This window comes from Ictalurus furcatus, chromosome 27 (genome assembly GCF_023375685.1).
Source record: "Ictalurus furcatus strain D&B chromosome 27, Billie_1.0, whole genome shotgun sequence".
Taxonomy (NCBI): domain Eukaryota; kingdom Metazoa; phylum Chordata; class Actinopteri; order Siluriformes; family Ictaluridae; genus Ictalurus; species Ictalurus furcatus.
In genome coordinates this window covers 1,372,236-1,387,500 of record NC_071281.1, presented here as the reverse complement: position 1 = coordinate 1,387,500, position 15,265 = coordinate 1,372,236, and the positions used below count along the sequence as shown (strand labels likewise).

Below are 15,265 nucleotides of genomic sequence, written 5' to 3'. Positions count from 1 at the left end.
AGCAGTTAATCTGAAGGTGAGATCAGAGTCAGGTGTTTTCAATCAATGGGATGATGATCAGGTGTGAGTGAGTGAGTGAGCGTCCTGTTTTATTTAAAGAACAGGGATCTATCAAAGTCTGAACATGTGTTTGTGGAAGTAGGAGATTTCTGAGGACCTCAGAAAAAGAGTTATTGATGCTTATCAGGCTGGAAAAGATTACATAACCATCTCTAAAGTGTTTGGACTCCAACGATACACTGCCAGACAGATTCTTTTGTGTACAAATGGAGGAAATTGATACTCTCTCCAGGAGTGGTCTATCAAATGGAATAGTCTGTGGGGTCACAAAGGAGCCCTTCTAAGTACATCTAAGTAACTAAAAGCCTCTCTGACATTGTCTAATGTTAATATTCTTGAGTTCACCATCAGGAGAACACTGAACAACAACGGTGTGCATGGCAGGGCTGCAAGGAGAAAGCCACCACTCTCCAAAAAGAACATTGCTGCTCCTCTGCAGTTTGTTAAAGATCACATGGACGAGCCAGAAGGCTAATGGAAAAATGTTTTGTGGACGAATGAGACCAAAATAGAACTTTTTGGTTTAATTGAGAAGGATTATGCTTGGAGAAAGGAAAACACTGCATTCCAGCATAAGAACCTTATAACATCTGTGAAACATGGTGGTGGTAGTATCATGGTTTGGGACTGTTTTGCTGCATTTGGGCCAGGACGACTCGCCATCACTGATGGAACAATGAATTCTGAATGATACCAGCGAACTCTAAAGGAAAATATCAGGACATCTGTCCATGAACTGAATCTGAAGAGAAAGTGGGTCATACAGCAAGACAACGATCCTACGCACACGAGTCGTTCTACCAGAGAACGCTTAAAGAAGAATAAATTAATGTTTTGGAACGGCCGAGTCAACGTCCTGACCTTAATCCAGTAGAAATGTTGTGGAAGAACCTGAAGCGAGCAGTTCATGTGAGGAAACCCACCAACATCCCAGAGCTGAAGCTGTTCTGTACTGAGGAACGGGATAAAACTCCTCCGAGCCGATGTGCAGGACTGATCAACACTTACCCCAAACGCTTATCTGCAGTTATTACTGCACAAGGGGGTCACACCACATACTGAAAGCAAAGGTGCACATACTTTTACCCCTCACAGATATGCAATATTGGATCCTCAATAAATAAATGACCAAGTATAATATTTTCGTCTCATTTCTGTAATAGTTTTAGGTCATATTTATGCAGAAATGCAAAAAAATTCCAAAGGTTTCAGAACCTTTCAAGCAGCACTGTAAACGGTTGTGTCCAATATAATACACACATGTTTGCAGAATGGTTGTTGTATACTTAAGTTCACACTGCTAAGTACTTGTCCAGTGTTCATGTGTCTTTTCTTGTAGGCTATGCATACCGTAAGTGTGATGTCAATGGAACCTGGTTCTCGCTGGAGAACAGAACCTGGGTAAACTACTCTGAATGTCTGTGGTTCCTGACACCAGGCAAGGAAAGAGGCAAGGTATAGCTATATTTTACAAGGTTCAGCGTAGGTTTCCTAATAGTTGTTTTTAGAGACACAAATCGGGGGGGGGACAAACATCTCATGAAATCTGACAGGTATGCAGAACCAATGCTTATTAGAATAACACGGTAAAATACCACTATATACAATATCTGTCTTTTTCTTTTTGAATGCTCCCAGAGGGACTTTTTTGAGAAACTGCACATCATGTACACTGTTGGCTACGCTGTATCCTTCAGCTCCTTGCTGGTAGCCATTTTTATCATCGGCTACTTCAGGTACTACTCGTTGGAATGGCTGTGGTGCTGTTTGTCCTGTACTTGCTCCGTAACTTTGAGTCTTTCATCCATATTATGGTGTCCAACATCAAAGCACCCATTTGTGCCATTGTTCGTTATGCCATATCTCGTACATCACAAGACGTCATGTACATTACAATGTATATTCCACATGATATAATCACCGTGGAGATGGCCCTGCATTGTTTCTTTTATTTCATTTCTTTCTGGAATAATAGAAACGTGAGCTTGTAAAAATGCATTTTTCATGGGAACGCATTTCTCATAAATGCACCTGAAGAGGCACTGGTTTGTTTGAGAGCCCTGAAATGGAGGTTCGTTGACTCATTTCATGCATTGCTGAGAACAGTTTCTTTCATTTCCTCATTTTAGTTTTTCGAAATCTAATAAAAAATATATGTGACAGAACATCAAAGTGTAGGAAATCATTTTTCACTGTGTACAATCAGTGAAATTCCACATATAGGGGCAGTTGTGACAGTGAATAGGGAATAATAGGGGCATTTGATTGACTAAGTATCTAAAAACAATTTCATAAATAGGTATATAGTCATCTAAGGGTTAATATTTACATATGTATCATAAAACATAAACAGTACATATAAATATGCATACTATTTACATATGTCAGAAACATATACATAGGCTATTACATATATATGCGTACATACATATGTTTCAAATTTCATCAAATGTACAGTCCATAAATAGTTGGAAATTATTTTAGCTGTCAAACCACAGCATATAGGAGTTGAAATCAAATAATGTGCAGACCTTCAGCTTTAATTTGACGGTATTTCCATCCAAATCGGGTGAACAGTGTAGGAATGACAGCATGTGTGGTCCCGCCTTTATGTGCGGTGTGACTGTGGGTGTAAACGGGAACAGGTGTCTCTGATTAGAACTCCGGAGAAGGTGAACGTGTATGTGTGTGTGAAGTGTAATCCTCTTCGGCCATGTTTGTAGTTGGTGGTGCATTCTGGGAAATGGAGTCGCTGGTTTGCTATGATATGGCACAAATGCCTCAACACTCATTTGACGGCACTTGAGTTGAAATGGACAATAAACAAAAGCATACTGCAAAAGCAATTCAAAACTCTTTAAGGCAAAGAAGTTGAATATTCTGCAATCAATCACCTGACCTGAATCCAACTGAGCGTGCATTTCACTTGCTGAGGGCAAAAACACCCCGAGAACAGGCAGGAACTGAAGACGGCTGCGGTTAAGGCCTGGTAAAGCACTACCAGGGAAGAAAGCCATCGTCTGGTGATGTGTATGGATTCCAGACTTCATGCAGTCATTGACTGCAAAGGATTTGCAACTGATATAAAGATGGCAGTTTAATTTATGATTGTTAGTTTGTGCAATTGGCACCCTGTCCAGGGTGTACCCCGCCTTGGGCCTGATGCTCCCTGGGATAGGCTCCAGGTTCCCCGTGACGCTGAAGAAGGATAAGCGGTATAGAAGATGGATGGATGGATGGATGGATGGATAGTTTGTGCAAGTACTTTCGGTCCATTAAAAGGGGGGCATATAAAATGTTCTGTAATTCCTACACCGTTCACCCGATTTGGATGTAAATGCTATCAAATAAAAGCATTCATACATTATTTAACTTGAACTTCTATATCCTGTAGCAGACAGCTGAAAGAACAATAACGTTCTCACTGTACAAATATTTATGTATTTTATCAAATAAAACACATGTATGTAGTCCATTTACATTTGGGTTCCTGTTCAGAGTACATAAATAGGAACACGGGGAAAGGGGTCTGTTAATTTTACAAATAGCAGCCTTACAGCACAGGTGGCTTCTGGGAGAAGATTCTCAGCTGTTTTGCCAAAAAACATTGCTATGAGTTTTAATAGGATGCAACAGGGCATTTAAACGGAAAACCATACATATATTTATTTATTTATTTTTAAATACTTTCGCTTTGCTTCTATCCTCAGTTATCTTTTGTTTGAAGCTAGTAGTTTGAAAGTCATGTCATTTCAGCCTAAGCTAACAAATAGTATTATTGATTACCTTGTTAACAACCATGGCCACATCCTGAGATTTTATTGTCCTTGCTGAGAGCAATTGTGTAGATAATGGCCAATTTAACTTATACACACAGATGACTGCCAAATTAACAAAAACTGGTGGCTCTGTTATATTGTGTTGGGGCATTAGGAACACTTTACAATACTTTTCAACAATCCATAGGTAACTATGCATGAACGAATGAGTGGTTTCTTCATTAACACTTATATTATTCCTATTCGTTAGTTGGTACTATAGTTATTATATGCCATAGTAGTTCTACCGGAGAATTGTAAGACTCAGTAATTACTGCTTAAGGTTCAATTATATAATTACTGCATAGTTAATAGTGAACGCCTACAAACATACTGACTGAGTAATTAACTAGTAGTTAATCGTAATAAGATATCTGTGGAGTAGGGGCAGCTGGCAACTCAACCGACTAATCTCTAAGAAAGACACCAAGTATTTACCATAAAGTCAACAAAAAGAAGACCACGATGGGCCCTCCGAGAGGCGGGGTGAAAGATGGGCCTTATGGGATGGATCATACAGAAACAACAGGAATGAATGAATTTAGATAATGAGAGGAGTCTGTGGATATGTGGGTGTGGGTGGGAAATGGTGACCACATTCAGGGGACTACGGATCCACTAGAGAAGAGCAAGATGTGGAGGGAAAGGCCAACAGCAACCTTTCATTGCAACGTCAGATCAGACAAGAGGGACCAAAAGCAAGGTCAAAAACCACAGCGCCAACAGACCCATTGTCGCGGAAGGAAGGAAGGTAGGTGAGGAGGAAGACCCTTTAGTGGAGAGCGACCTGTCTTGTGAGCACCAAGGAGACGCACCCACCTGTTCTGAAAGATCACAGCCAAGAAGAGCAGAGGAGCAGGCACCAACTAAGAATGATAAGATCAAGTGGCCAAATGCCAGTGAGGCAATAGCATGGCAAAGACTGTATGCGGACCTTAGCGGAACACTGGAGAGATCACTGAGAGGAGGTGTGGAGGCTAGGCTCAACCTGTTTGGAGAAATTGTCTATCAGGAGTGTAAAGTTACGTTCAGCATAATTACGACCAAAAAAAACCACTGCATCAAGACAAAAAAGGGAGGTGAGAGAGAGAGAGAGAGAGAGATTCAGCAACTGGTGCAACTGCGAAGACTACTCTGAAGGAAATGGAGGAAGGCAACACCAGGTGAGAAAGAAGCTCTCAAAGTGCTGTAGAAAGACAAGCTGGCCTTTGGAGGGCTGAGTGCATCTGAAAGCACAGGAAGAGAAAGGAGAATGAATGAGCAAACTTCTAAAAAAAACCCATTCAAGCATGCGAGAATGATGTTGGAGAAGCAAAGAGTGGGAAGACCAGGGAGGAGTTGGAAGGATACAACAGACGGCAGTATTGCGACTCATCAAGAAATGAGCCAATAGGTTTGCCAGGACATGTGCGTCATCCAGCCCTACCCGTATCCCAGGACAAGCACGAAAAGAAAGATCTGCACGTCATTTGGCTTGACCAGGCAAACACATATGGATTAGTACCACATCAGCTCATCAACTAGCCACCGAGTTCTTCCACATGCCTGACAGAATCTGGAGCCTTGTCTCACATTACTTCAAGGATATGCAGATGATCTTTGCCCTCCAGGATTTCACTACCAGATGGCAGAATTTGGAGGTAGGAATCACCATGGAATGCTCGATCCCCCATTTTGTTTGTGGCCGCCTTCAAGGTAATACTCATTTGAGCAAGACAGGTAGTGGGAGGAGTCAGATTACCATCTGGAGAGAGACTGCGGAGGAAGTGGGAAGGCCTGTATGGTTTTGGTTGTGAAAGGCATGTTGGCAAGGCTGAAGGAGGAGCGGGGCAATCCTATGGACACTGGAGGATGTGCGACAGGCGTTAATGCTATAGCAGGTTAACATTTACCTGTGTAATTAATGTTACTGAAGAACTACTCATTCATTCCTGCTTAGTTCCTGTAAAGTTACCTGTAAAGTGTTACAGGTTATTCTGACTAATCATCTTTCTTATCATCTATGATAATGAGTTCTCATTATCATCTATCCTCATGTTAGTGGTCTCTTCTAGAATGACCCCATGCCTATCCTCAGGGTACAATGGCTCACTGAATAGTTTGATGAGGATGAAAATTCTGCTATGGCCTCACACTTACCATCTGTCAACCCAATTGAACCCCTTCAGGAGATTTTAGAATGACCTGTTAGACATAGCGTTCCACTACCATCATCAAAACATCAACTGAAGGAATATCTTTTGGAAGAACACTGTTCCTCCAAGTCAAAGCACGTTGATGTAAATTTGGCGCCCATCTGTACTGCCATACAACAAGTATATCCGTGTATATCTACGGAAAGTGTTTCCGAAGCCGTATGAACTGAACTACTGGATTACAAGATGGTAAAAGCATATCATTTATTCTCTTCGCAGGCGTCTTCACTGCACCAGAAACTATATTCATATGCACCTGTTTGTGTCCTTCATGCTGCGTGCCGTCAGCATTTTTGTGAAGGACCTGGTGGTGGATGCCAACGGCGGCATGCAGCAGTATGATGCAGTGCTCATGGACAACATCAATGTGGTTTCCATTAGCCCTCTGGACAAGACTCAGTATGTAAGTTGTTGTTTGTTTGTTTGCTTGTTTTGTTTTTTCTTCATTTTGAATGCGAACATTGAGCACAAACACATATGTCACTATTGCTGTTGCTGCTGAAAATGAATCAAAATATGGGATAAATAATGAATATTGACTGGTACCTCTACAGAGTGTTATTTCTTGATTATACCTAGGAGAACAACACGGCAAAACAGAAATGATCTCTTTTTGCAGGTCGGCTGTAAGATCACCGTGCTGCTGTTTATCTACTTCCTGGCCACAAACTACTACTGGATCCTGGTGGAGGGACTTTACTTACACAGCCTCATTTTCATGGCCTTCTTCTCAGACTCCAAGTACCTCTGGGGCTTCACACTTATAGGATGGGGTGAGTGTGTGTGTGTGTGTATGTGTGTGTGTGTGGGGGGGGGGGGGGGGGTTTAGAAGAAGCTCATAACTAGCTCGAACTAGGCTACTTTGCCAGTTGTTTGTGTTTTTCCCACATTCTATATAACTTGTTAAGGGTGTTCTATGCAGGTGTGAGAACTGGTAGTACACCGTGAACCCAGTCAGCTTATTGTGAAGTCAGGAATAAAGCTGGAGGCACTTTCACACTCCTACTCTCTTTCCTTTTCTTTCATTATATTCTCTGACTCGCTTTTTCCTCTCATCACAGACACACAATATATGTTAAAGATATCAGTTTAAAAGTAATTTCCTGAATCAGTCTGTGCTTTATATGTGCACCCCTTCCTTCTCCCACTCACCCACCCCCACCTTTTCATTTTTTCCCCCTCTCATCTTTTCAGTCACTGTTATTATTATTATTATTATTATTATTATTATTATTAAATCCCACTTTTTTTATTCTTCTCATTGTACAACAGTGCATGTCATTCATCCTGTCCCGAACATCTCATTTTGTCCTGTTCCCGAGCTTTCTCTCCAACATCTTGCCTGTTTGCTCTGATTACAGGCCGCCGCTTATGATTTCTCATTTATTGCTAGTTTCTGTTTGATGCACAGCATCACCTCTGAAGCTGAACTGATCGCTTTGAAGTGCAAATGTTCAGAGGAATGCATTCGTTAGTCTTCTTTAACTAGCGGTCTGAACGCCAATATGCAAGCCATGCAAGTCGTCGCACAGTTCCAGCAACATGCCTAGAATAAATAAAGGTTGTACCCTCAAATCATTTGTCACATAATATATTCATGGAAAGCCCATAATGCTTGTCAGAAATAATGTCTCGTAAAAAAAAAAAGAATTTAAGTAAAATGAAACACATCTTGCCTTCATTAAACATACGTATGTTGGAGCACTAAATGCTAGTAACAGCTACCTAGCTACAGCTGACCAAAATAAGACAAAACAATATTCAATTAAACCCATAATAGATTTGAGCCAAAACCACACTCATGATGATTGAGAAATTCTTATATTCGATAAGAAAAGAAGACAAACCTAGTCACTTCTTGAAAACATTTTGCCTGAGCAGATCATTTTGAGAGGTTTCCCCCAGTGAGTTGGCTAAAGCCATAGTGTTTTTTCAGGAGACTTGTACAATATGAGACTCCTTCCATTTGTTTGAGGTGAGCTTATGCCTCATTGAAGGCTTTGTGCCTCCTCACGGCGTCAGGGAAGCGAGTTCACATTTATAAAATATCTACTTTTCGTAATTCTTATGCATGACTTCCTATGTGAACAATTGCTTGTCAGTGAAGTTACTGATACAAATGGTAACTGGCTGTAATGGCTGATTAAGGGGCAGGTTTGGGATCTAGCCTGTGATGGTATCCTTCCAGCTTGAACTGACTGTGCTTGGCCTCAATTTGCCAGATTTCAGGCAGCCAAATTGTCTCTGAGTTCTGTAGAAGATTAAAGCTCTGGCACTCGCACTTATCGTGTCCACTACATTCTCTGCCATGCCCTGCAATTTTCTCTTCACCATTTTTTTTTTTAACTTGGTTCCTAGTCCTGATTGGAGGTTTCTAAATGTCCAGTCTGCTCTTGGCAGACTGCTCTTCTTCAGTTTAGGCGTGAAGGTTTTTAAAGTCCTCACCAAGGGTTTGTAGAGTTGACAGCAGGGTCTAATTTATCCTGGATGTCTTTGGAAAACATCCTGAAAGCTATTTGCAGACCCGGGTTAAGGCTACTCTAGCAGTAGCCTGCTGAGTATTAATGCTGAAAGCAGCCATTAGTCTCTCCATTTTTTTAAACTCTGGTTTGTTTGTTTTTTTTTTTTAGGTATTTTGCTGCTAGAACTGAGAAAGTAGTTTTCAGTGCTCATTTTGTGCCCTAGTCATTTATCTTCCATACTTTCCATGTTTTTGACCTCAAAGCTGAAATGAATCAGCTGAATGGTGACAGCTTCCTAAATGTAAACATGACAAGTAATGTAAAAAATGGGGGGTTTTTTTTCTTTCCCTGAGAGTTGTTGACTTTGACTTTTGGTCTATTTTTCACTATCTGTAAGATTCCTGAATAGTTTACTTGTGTAAGTAATAATAAAATTTCTACACATTACACATTCAAAATCAAAGTTATTAGGCAGACAGTGGTCAAACACGGGATTAGCATCAAACAGGAAGTCACAAAATAGTCAAAGGTCACAGTAAACCCAGCTCACAACTTGATTGAATGGCAAGACTTCGCAATAAGCAACTGAAAAAAATATGCTTATGTCGTGATCAAACCAGGAAGTGAACATGAAACGAACGACTAAGTAGCATTCTGTAAATGGTGACCTCTGTCCCATGGGAAGGGGCACACTCCTGGTTTCCTGGGCTGTTGTGACAGTAGTATCTTTCAAGCGGGAAAACTGAGTAAAGACAAGAGTCCAGATAGGGAGAAGAGTCAGTTGCAAACTCCTACATAGTTGCCTGGGGAAGCCCAATGCTGAACCCCCTTATGGAGCTCAGTTCAAGGGAAAAGTCTCTGGAAGTCCGTCATTTTGTCCGAAAATCATTCACTAAGCCTGGGGAAGCCCAATACTGACCCCCTTATTGCTCATGTGCTTTATTTATTGTGCTGGAAAAATGATGAAGGTTGGCAGGTTTGTTGTGAGACCATGTTGGTTTGGTCAGTTACTGCTCTATGTGTATATATGTATATATATATATATATATAAAGTTTGTACATGTGTTAATAATAATAATGCTTTGTATTTGTGTGTGTTTGTACAGGTGTTCCCGCTCTCTTTGTTTCAGCTTGGGCCGTCGTCAGGGCTATTTTGGCAGATGCACGGTATGGATCTTTAACGCACTGACACACGTATGCACATAAACACATATGCACCCTGTCACGTGCACGCAGACGCACGCAGTGCTCACACAGACACCGTGCTCTGCATTATTAGCTGCAGAGCAGTTTGTTATTGTGAATTTAAACTCGTACTTTCTCCTCATATCGTTCACTATATTTCCTTCTCCCAGGTGCTGGGAACTGAGTGCAGGCAATATTAAGTGGATTTACCAGGTCCCTATTCTGACAGCAATTGGAGTAAGTAATAAACGAGTTTAATTTTAAGTGACTTATTGCTGATTAGAAGGTCAGAATCAGTGACCTTGCATTCAGCTCACAGTTAAAGCTGCCATGCACCAAAAGTTCAGTTTTTGCGAGACTATTTGCTGAGGCTTAAAAAGATTCACAGCGCTTATTAACACAGATGTTTGGTAGCCAAATATATTCAGAGTGCAGATTTATTTCATGATCATTATTTAAATACGTACAAAATTCCTTTATCTACGTATTAGAGCAATAGAGCTTCCTGAACATTCTACCAACAGAACATATTAGATCCATAATCGATAGGCATGTTTTTATTTTATTATTTACATTTATATTTATATATGTATTGTTTTTGAGTTATTGAGGTTTGGATTAAACCCATTCAATTCAAGCGACCGGCCAAACAGGCGAAGAACTACAGTATAAAAGTTCAATAATAAATGTAACGTCTTTGACAATGCTTGGTTGTGATTTTAATAAATAATAATTAAAATAATAAATCATGGATCCCCATGGCTATGCTTCACTGACCTCTGAACGTTGTTAACGGGGTTTTGTTTCAGCGGTAAAGCGCGCTAAACTACCAGTTCGTTATCGTCTCTTTCTCATTACCTGCTAAACTGAAATGAGGAATAATGACGTGTATGAGTAAGTAATGAAAATGGACAAGGTTACTGCTCAAACAACGTTCCATGTACAGTACACATCTGTGGGGTTTTCAGAGGATTAGCGCATGCCACTATTTTGTCATACGGCCCAGAATTCCTAGCTATGGCCCTTTCTACATGCACCCCATTAGCCCATGACTCAGCAATTATATATAATGTGTTTATAACTCTCTCAGTTATGATTTGTCCAACACATTCTGGCCTTCATCAATAGACTAAACACCTACGCTCTTATTTTAACATACAACACACGCTGTATATCATTAAAAAATAAAGAAACATGATAAATTGATAAGCTCTATATGTGATACACTGAGTAGGCTGCTGTAAGGAAATAGTAAATGTTTTAGTTTAGGACCGACTTACTGTGGAAAATGTATTGATTATGTCTGAATGCGTTAGACATGCTTGAGGAATGAATTTATTTATAGGTACCGACTACTGTAACTACTGTAAATAATTTTTAAATGAATTTAACACCTTGAGAATAGTGTGTTTTATATATTATATATGTATATAAACAAAATAATTTAAACCTTGTTGAAAGCCACTAAATTGAACTAAATTAAATTAAACTAAATTGGCTCGCAGACAGCTTGTTTCATTCTCTCTCTCTCTCTCTCTCTCTCTCTCTCTCACACACACACACACACACACAAGGATGCTGCAGATCCTTAATATGTTGTTAATTAACTAATTACCCACACAGGGTAGCCGCCAATTTTCAAAGTACGCTTTAATTGAAATGTTTGCTTTTGTGTCCACAATTAAAAAGCTGGCAAGAGATAATGAGGGATCCATTTGGTGAGGCACTTTTTCACTGATGGAAGCAGGAACACGGGTCCAGAAACTGTTTTATTGTCGAATTTCACCCAGTTTGGCTTGCTTGTAAACAGAAAAAGGCTAATGATCAAAGCTAGACATAAAAACCTAATAAACAGCCTAGATCAGGCGTGTCGAAATCGGTTTGAGGTAACGGGCCGCATTAACTTCGGACCGGACGGAAATAAGAGAAGAGTTTAATAGAACGATAAAACATCAAGAACGGATAACAAATGAACGTGCCTTGTGCCCAGCATTCCTGGGATTGGCTCTGGATCCACCGTGACCTTCATCAGGATGGATCCCGCGTTACTGGAGATGAATGATGAACATATGGACATGTTGCAATACGTTAAACAAATTTATATACAGTACGCCCTCACACATCGATACCGACCATTGAGGGATTAAGTAAGCAGCAGATTTGTGGGTGGAAACATGCTGTTGATGAGAGCGGTCAGAGACGAATGAACAGAATGGTTTGAGCAGAAAGGAAGGCTGCAGTAACTCAAATAAAAACTCTTTACATCTGCGGTGAGGAGAAGAGCATCTCAGAACACACAGCGCATTGAAGCGTCTGTAGGGCTGGGGTTAGGGCTAGGGTTAGACCATACTGAATCCTCACTGTTAAAGAGCTGTTAAAGTAAACACCTTAGAACATGCCACCTTTTGTCTGAGCCCACCCATTTTTCAAGTGATCAAAAATATTGGAACACGTGACTGATGGATGTTTTTTGTTACCCAGGTGTGTCCTGTTAGTTTGATTGTTTAAATAATTAATAGGTTTTAATGTCTACTCTTGGTTTGAGCCCTGGGTTTTACCTGTGAAGACTTTTTTGTTGTTAAAAAGGATAAACCAACATGAAGACCAAAGAGCAGTCCTGATGGGCCACGGAGGGACGTATCAGGGGACATGAGGTTGTTAGCCCCGAATATTACTGTAAGGACTCCCCGAGACAATGTCGTCCCAAGTTTTTAGTCTTCTCTGGTCAGCAAGCTGTCACAGGGCAATGAAAATCTGATGTTTTCCCTCCAACAGAATGTAGAGGAGTTAACATCACTAAAAGACCATCTAGCAGTGTGGAAACTACTGCCAAATGTGTCTCCATGGGTCCTGTCCACCATAGAAAAGGGTAAAGGGTCCAGTTCAGAGCTTGACCCCCCCCCACGGTTCAGAGGTGTGCTCACCACAGTAGTCAGCACAGAGCAGAGCCCGACGTTAGCGCAGGAAGTAAGATCCCTCTTGGACAAAGGGGCCATAGAACATGTGACCCGTTCCCTGAGAGAGGGTTTTTTTTTACAGCCGTTATTTCCTGGTCCGCAAAAAATAGAGGAGTATGCGGCCAATTTTAGATCTGCGTCATCTGAACTGTACTCCTCAGACATACAGGTTCAAGATGCTGACGCTCACACTTATCGTTCCACAGATTCGGTTCGAGGAATGCTTTCTGAGGATAGATCTAAAAGATGCATATTTCCACGAATAAATATTGCCCAGTCACAGTACGTCCCTGAGGTTTGCGTTCGGAGGCAACACGTACCAATATCGGGTTCTTCACTTCGGGTTAGCGTTATCCCCTCACATCTTCACCAAAGTGCGTGGATGTCATTCTGGCTCCATTGCGACTCCAGGGCATCCGTGTAGTAAACTACCTGGACGACTGGTTCATTCTAGCACGATCCAGGGAACTTGTGATTCAACATCGAGATGCCGTACTTGCCCACATGAGGAGCTTGGGGCTCGTTCCCTTCTCAGGAAACAGGGTTACATGTCTAACCCGGACGTTTCCATTTGCCGTTGTTTAGCCTTCATCTGCATGCCATTTCCCTTTACTTAAAACGTTCCATAAAACTCGGGCAGCTCTAAACATTTGCTCTTGATCTCATTCTTTAACGCATGTCTTCACCTTTTGTACGAGTCCCTCAATAGTCCTCATTGTGAAGATATGGATCTCAAAATCATAAAGAATATGCAGGACCTGGAGGATTTTTCGGAAGAACAGTGGGCTGTTTAACTGCTCAGGACAAACAAGGGACTCATGAACAACTCTCACAACACATAAACACATCCAGGTGGTTGATTATCCAGGTAACGACACACAGTATTACGAATCAAGCGTATGCGAACTTTTCAACAGGTTCATTTCATTTCGTTCTAGTTGTGGCATCTTGATTCTCTGGTTTTCTCTCAAAAAAACATGCAAGGAGGTCAAATTGGCTATGCAAAAATGCCCCTAGGTGTGAATTCATGTGTGAAGGTGTGTGTGTTGTGTACTTGATGTCCTTCGAAGGACTGGTGTTTCTGTGATAGGTTCCTGACCATGAAAAAGCAGTTACTGGAGACGAATGAATAAATTACTGACACAATTGTTAAATAAAATGCTATAAAAATGAAAATAGGTATTATAGTTCATTACCCCTGTGTAGGATAGGCAGTGCAGAAGCTGGATGGATGGATTATAGTTTGTTGTGTGTGTATGCATGGTAAAATAATAATAATAATGTAGCATAGTCGATCATTTGATTGACAGATGGAAATGTTTCCATGGTGCTTCTTCAAGGCCTCTGCTACCTAAATCTCTCTTCTTTCAAGTAAATAAAGAATAAGTCGAGCACCCACACGCCAATAACTTCAAGTCATATCTCCAAATGGTGGCTCAGTGGTTAAGGTTTTGGGCAGCTAATTATAAGGTTCCTGCATGGGTGCTCACCCTCTCCTTTCTTTACTTGAAAGAAGACATTTCGCCTGCAGTTTTATCTCAGTGTGTCATCACATTCAAAAGTTTGTTTTAAAGTCGCATCACGGAATCGTATAAACACAGAAGTGCAAATTAGCCGATCAGAACGCGAGCCACGTGTACACCCGTAGGTACCGGTAGGCGGAAGACGAGGCACTCGATGCTGAGTTTGCTTTGACAGATACACAGTATGAAGCATTTTCAGTAGCAGAAGGTCACCGCTTCAGACCTCACAACCATTAATCTGTCCAAATTACTCCCATATCCTTGCTGAGATGTCACCCCAATACATGCTGCTTTTGTATTCATAAGACAGGCATCTGTTCTAATGAGGACTTCTACTGAGACCTAATAAGCATAATTACATTGCTTTCTCCACTGACTTTGATTGAAATATTCAAATCTAATTAATTTCACAGCTAAAAGTAAGTGAGAATAAACCGACTCCTGTCAAAATGTTTTCAAGAACAACACATCATGCTTTACTAAAATCAGTTTGGACCTCAATTTAATGTTGTGGAACGTCCGTAACTGCAAATCAGTTCCTTTCATCTCTTCTGTTATAGCAGCATCAAATACTCATTCCCTCTCTATTCTGATGTTTCATACATATACGTGAAGCTCTTGACCAGTATCTGCAGGATTGTATGGATTGTGCTGCTGTCACCTGATTTGTCAATCAAATTAGGGATTGTGAAGCTGCTCTCATGAGAACGGCACGTGATCTGGAAGGATATGTTGAGGTGTCGAAGCTAGTGGGGAAAATGCTTTTCGCGTTTCGCTTCGGTTCCCAGTTAGAAAGGTGCAGGTGACGCGAAGGCTGAGTCTGGCCTTGAATTTGACCACGCATTTTGAATCATTAATAGTTTTACAGACTGATGTGCAGTGGGTGTTTGCATTACTCTGGAGGGTTTCGGGTTTTAAAGCTCTCCGATCGTATTACTTCTAAATGAAATACTAGCACTAACTTGATTTATCTCATTCAGCCTGGACATAATTGTGGGTAAATTGAATTAAAATGAATAAAGAATCAATCAGAGTAATCACATGTGCAGCATTCAACAGGTCGCT

The 15,265-nt window shown here is 40.9% G+C and overlaps 1 protein-coding gene across 1 annotated transcript in view; it reads left to right on the top strand.

Annotated features, from left to right (window-relative positions):
• pth2rb (parathyroid hormone 2 receptor b) overlaps nucleotides 1-15,265 on the top strand; it is a 38,966-nt gene that overhangs the window by 12,480 nt on the left and 11,221 nt on the right. The window contains exons 8-13 of the mRNA XM_053616470.1: nucleotides 1,400-1,515; nucleotides 1,699-1,796; nucleotides 6,293-6,476; nucleotides 6,693-6,846; nucleotides 9,642-9,702; nucleotides 9,891-9,957. Of these exons, the coding sequence (XP_053472445.1) occupies nucleotides 1,400-1,515; nucleotides 1,699-1,796; nucleotides 6,293-6,476; nucleotides 6,693-6,846; nucleotides 9,642-9,702; nucleotides 9,891-9,957 (680 nt within the window). The remainder of the gene's footprint in view (nucleotides 1-1,399; nucleotides 1,516-1,698; nucleotides 1,797-6,292; nucleotides 6,477-6,692; nucleotides 6,847-9,641; nucleotides 9,703-9,890; nucleotides 9,958-15,265) is intronic.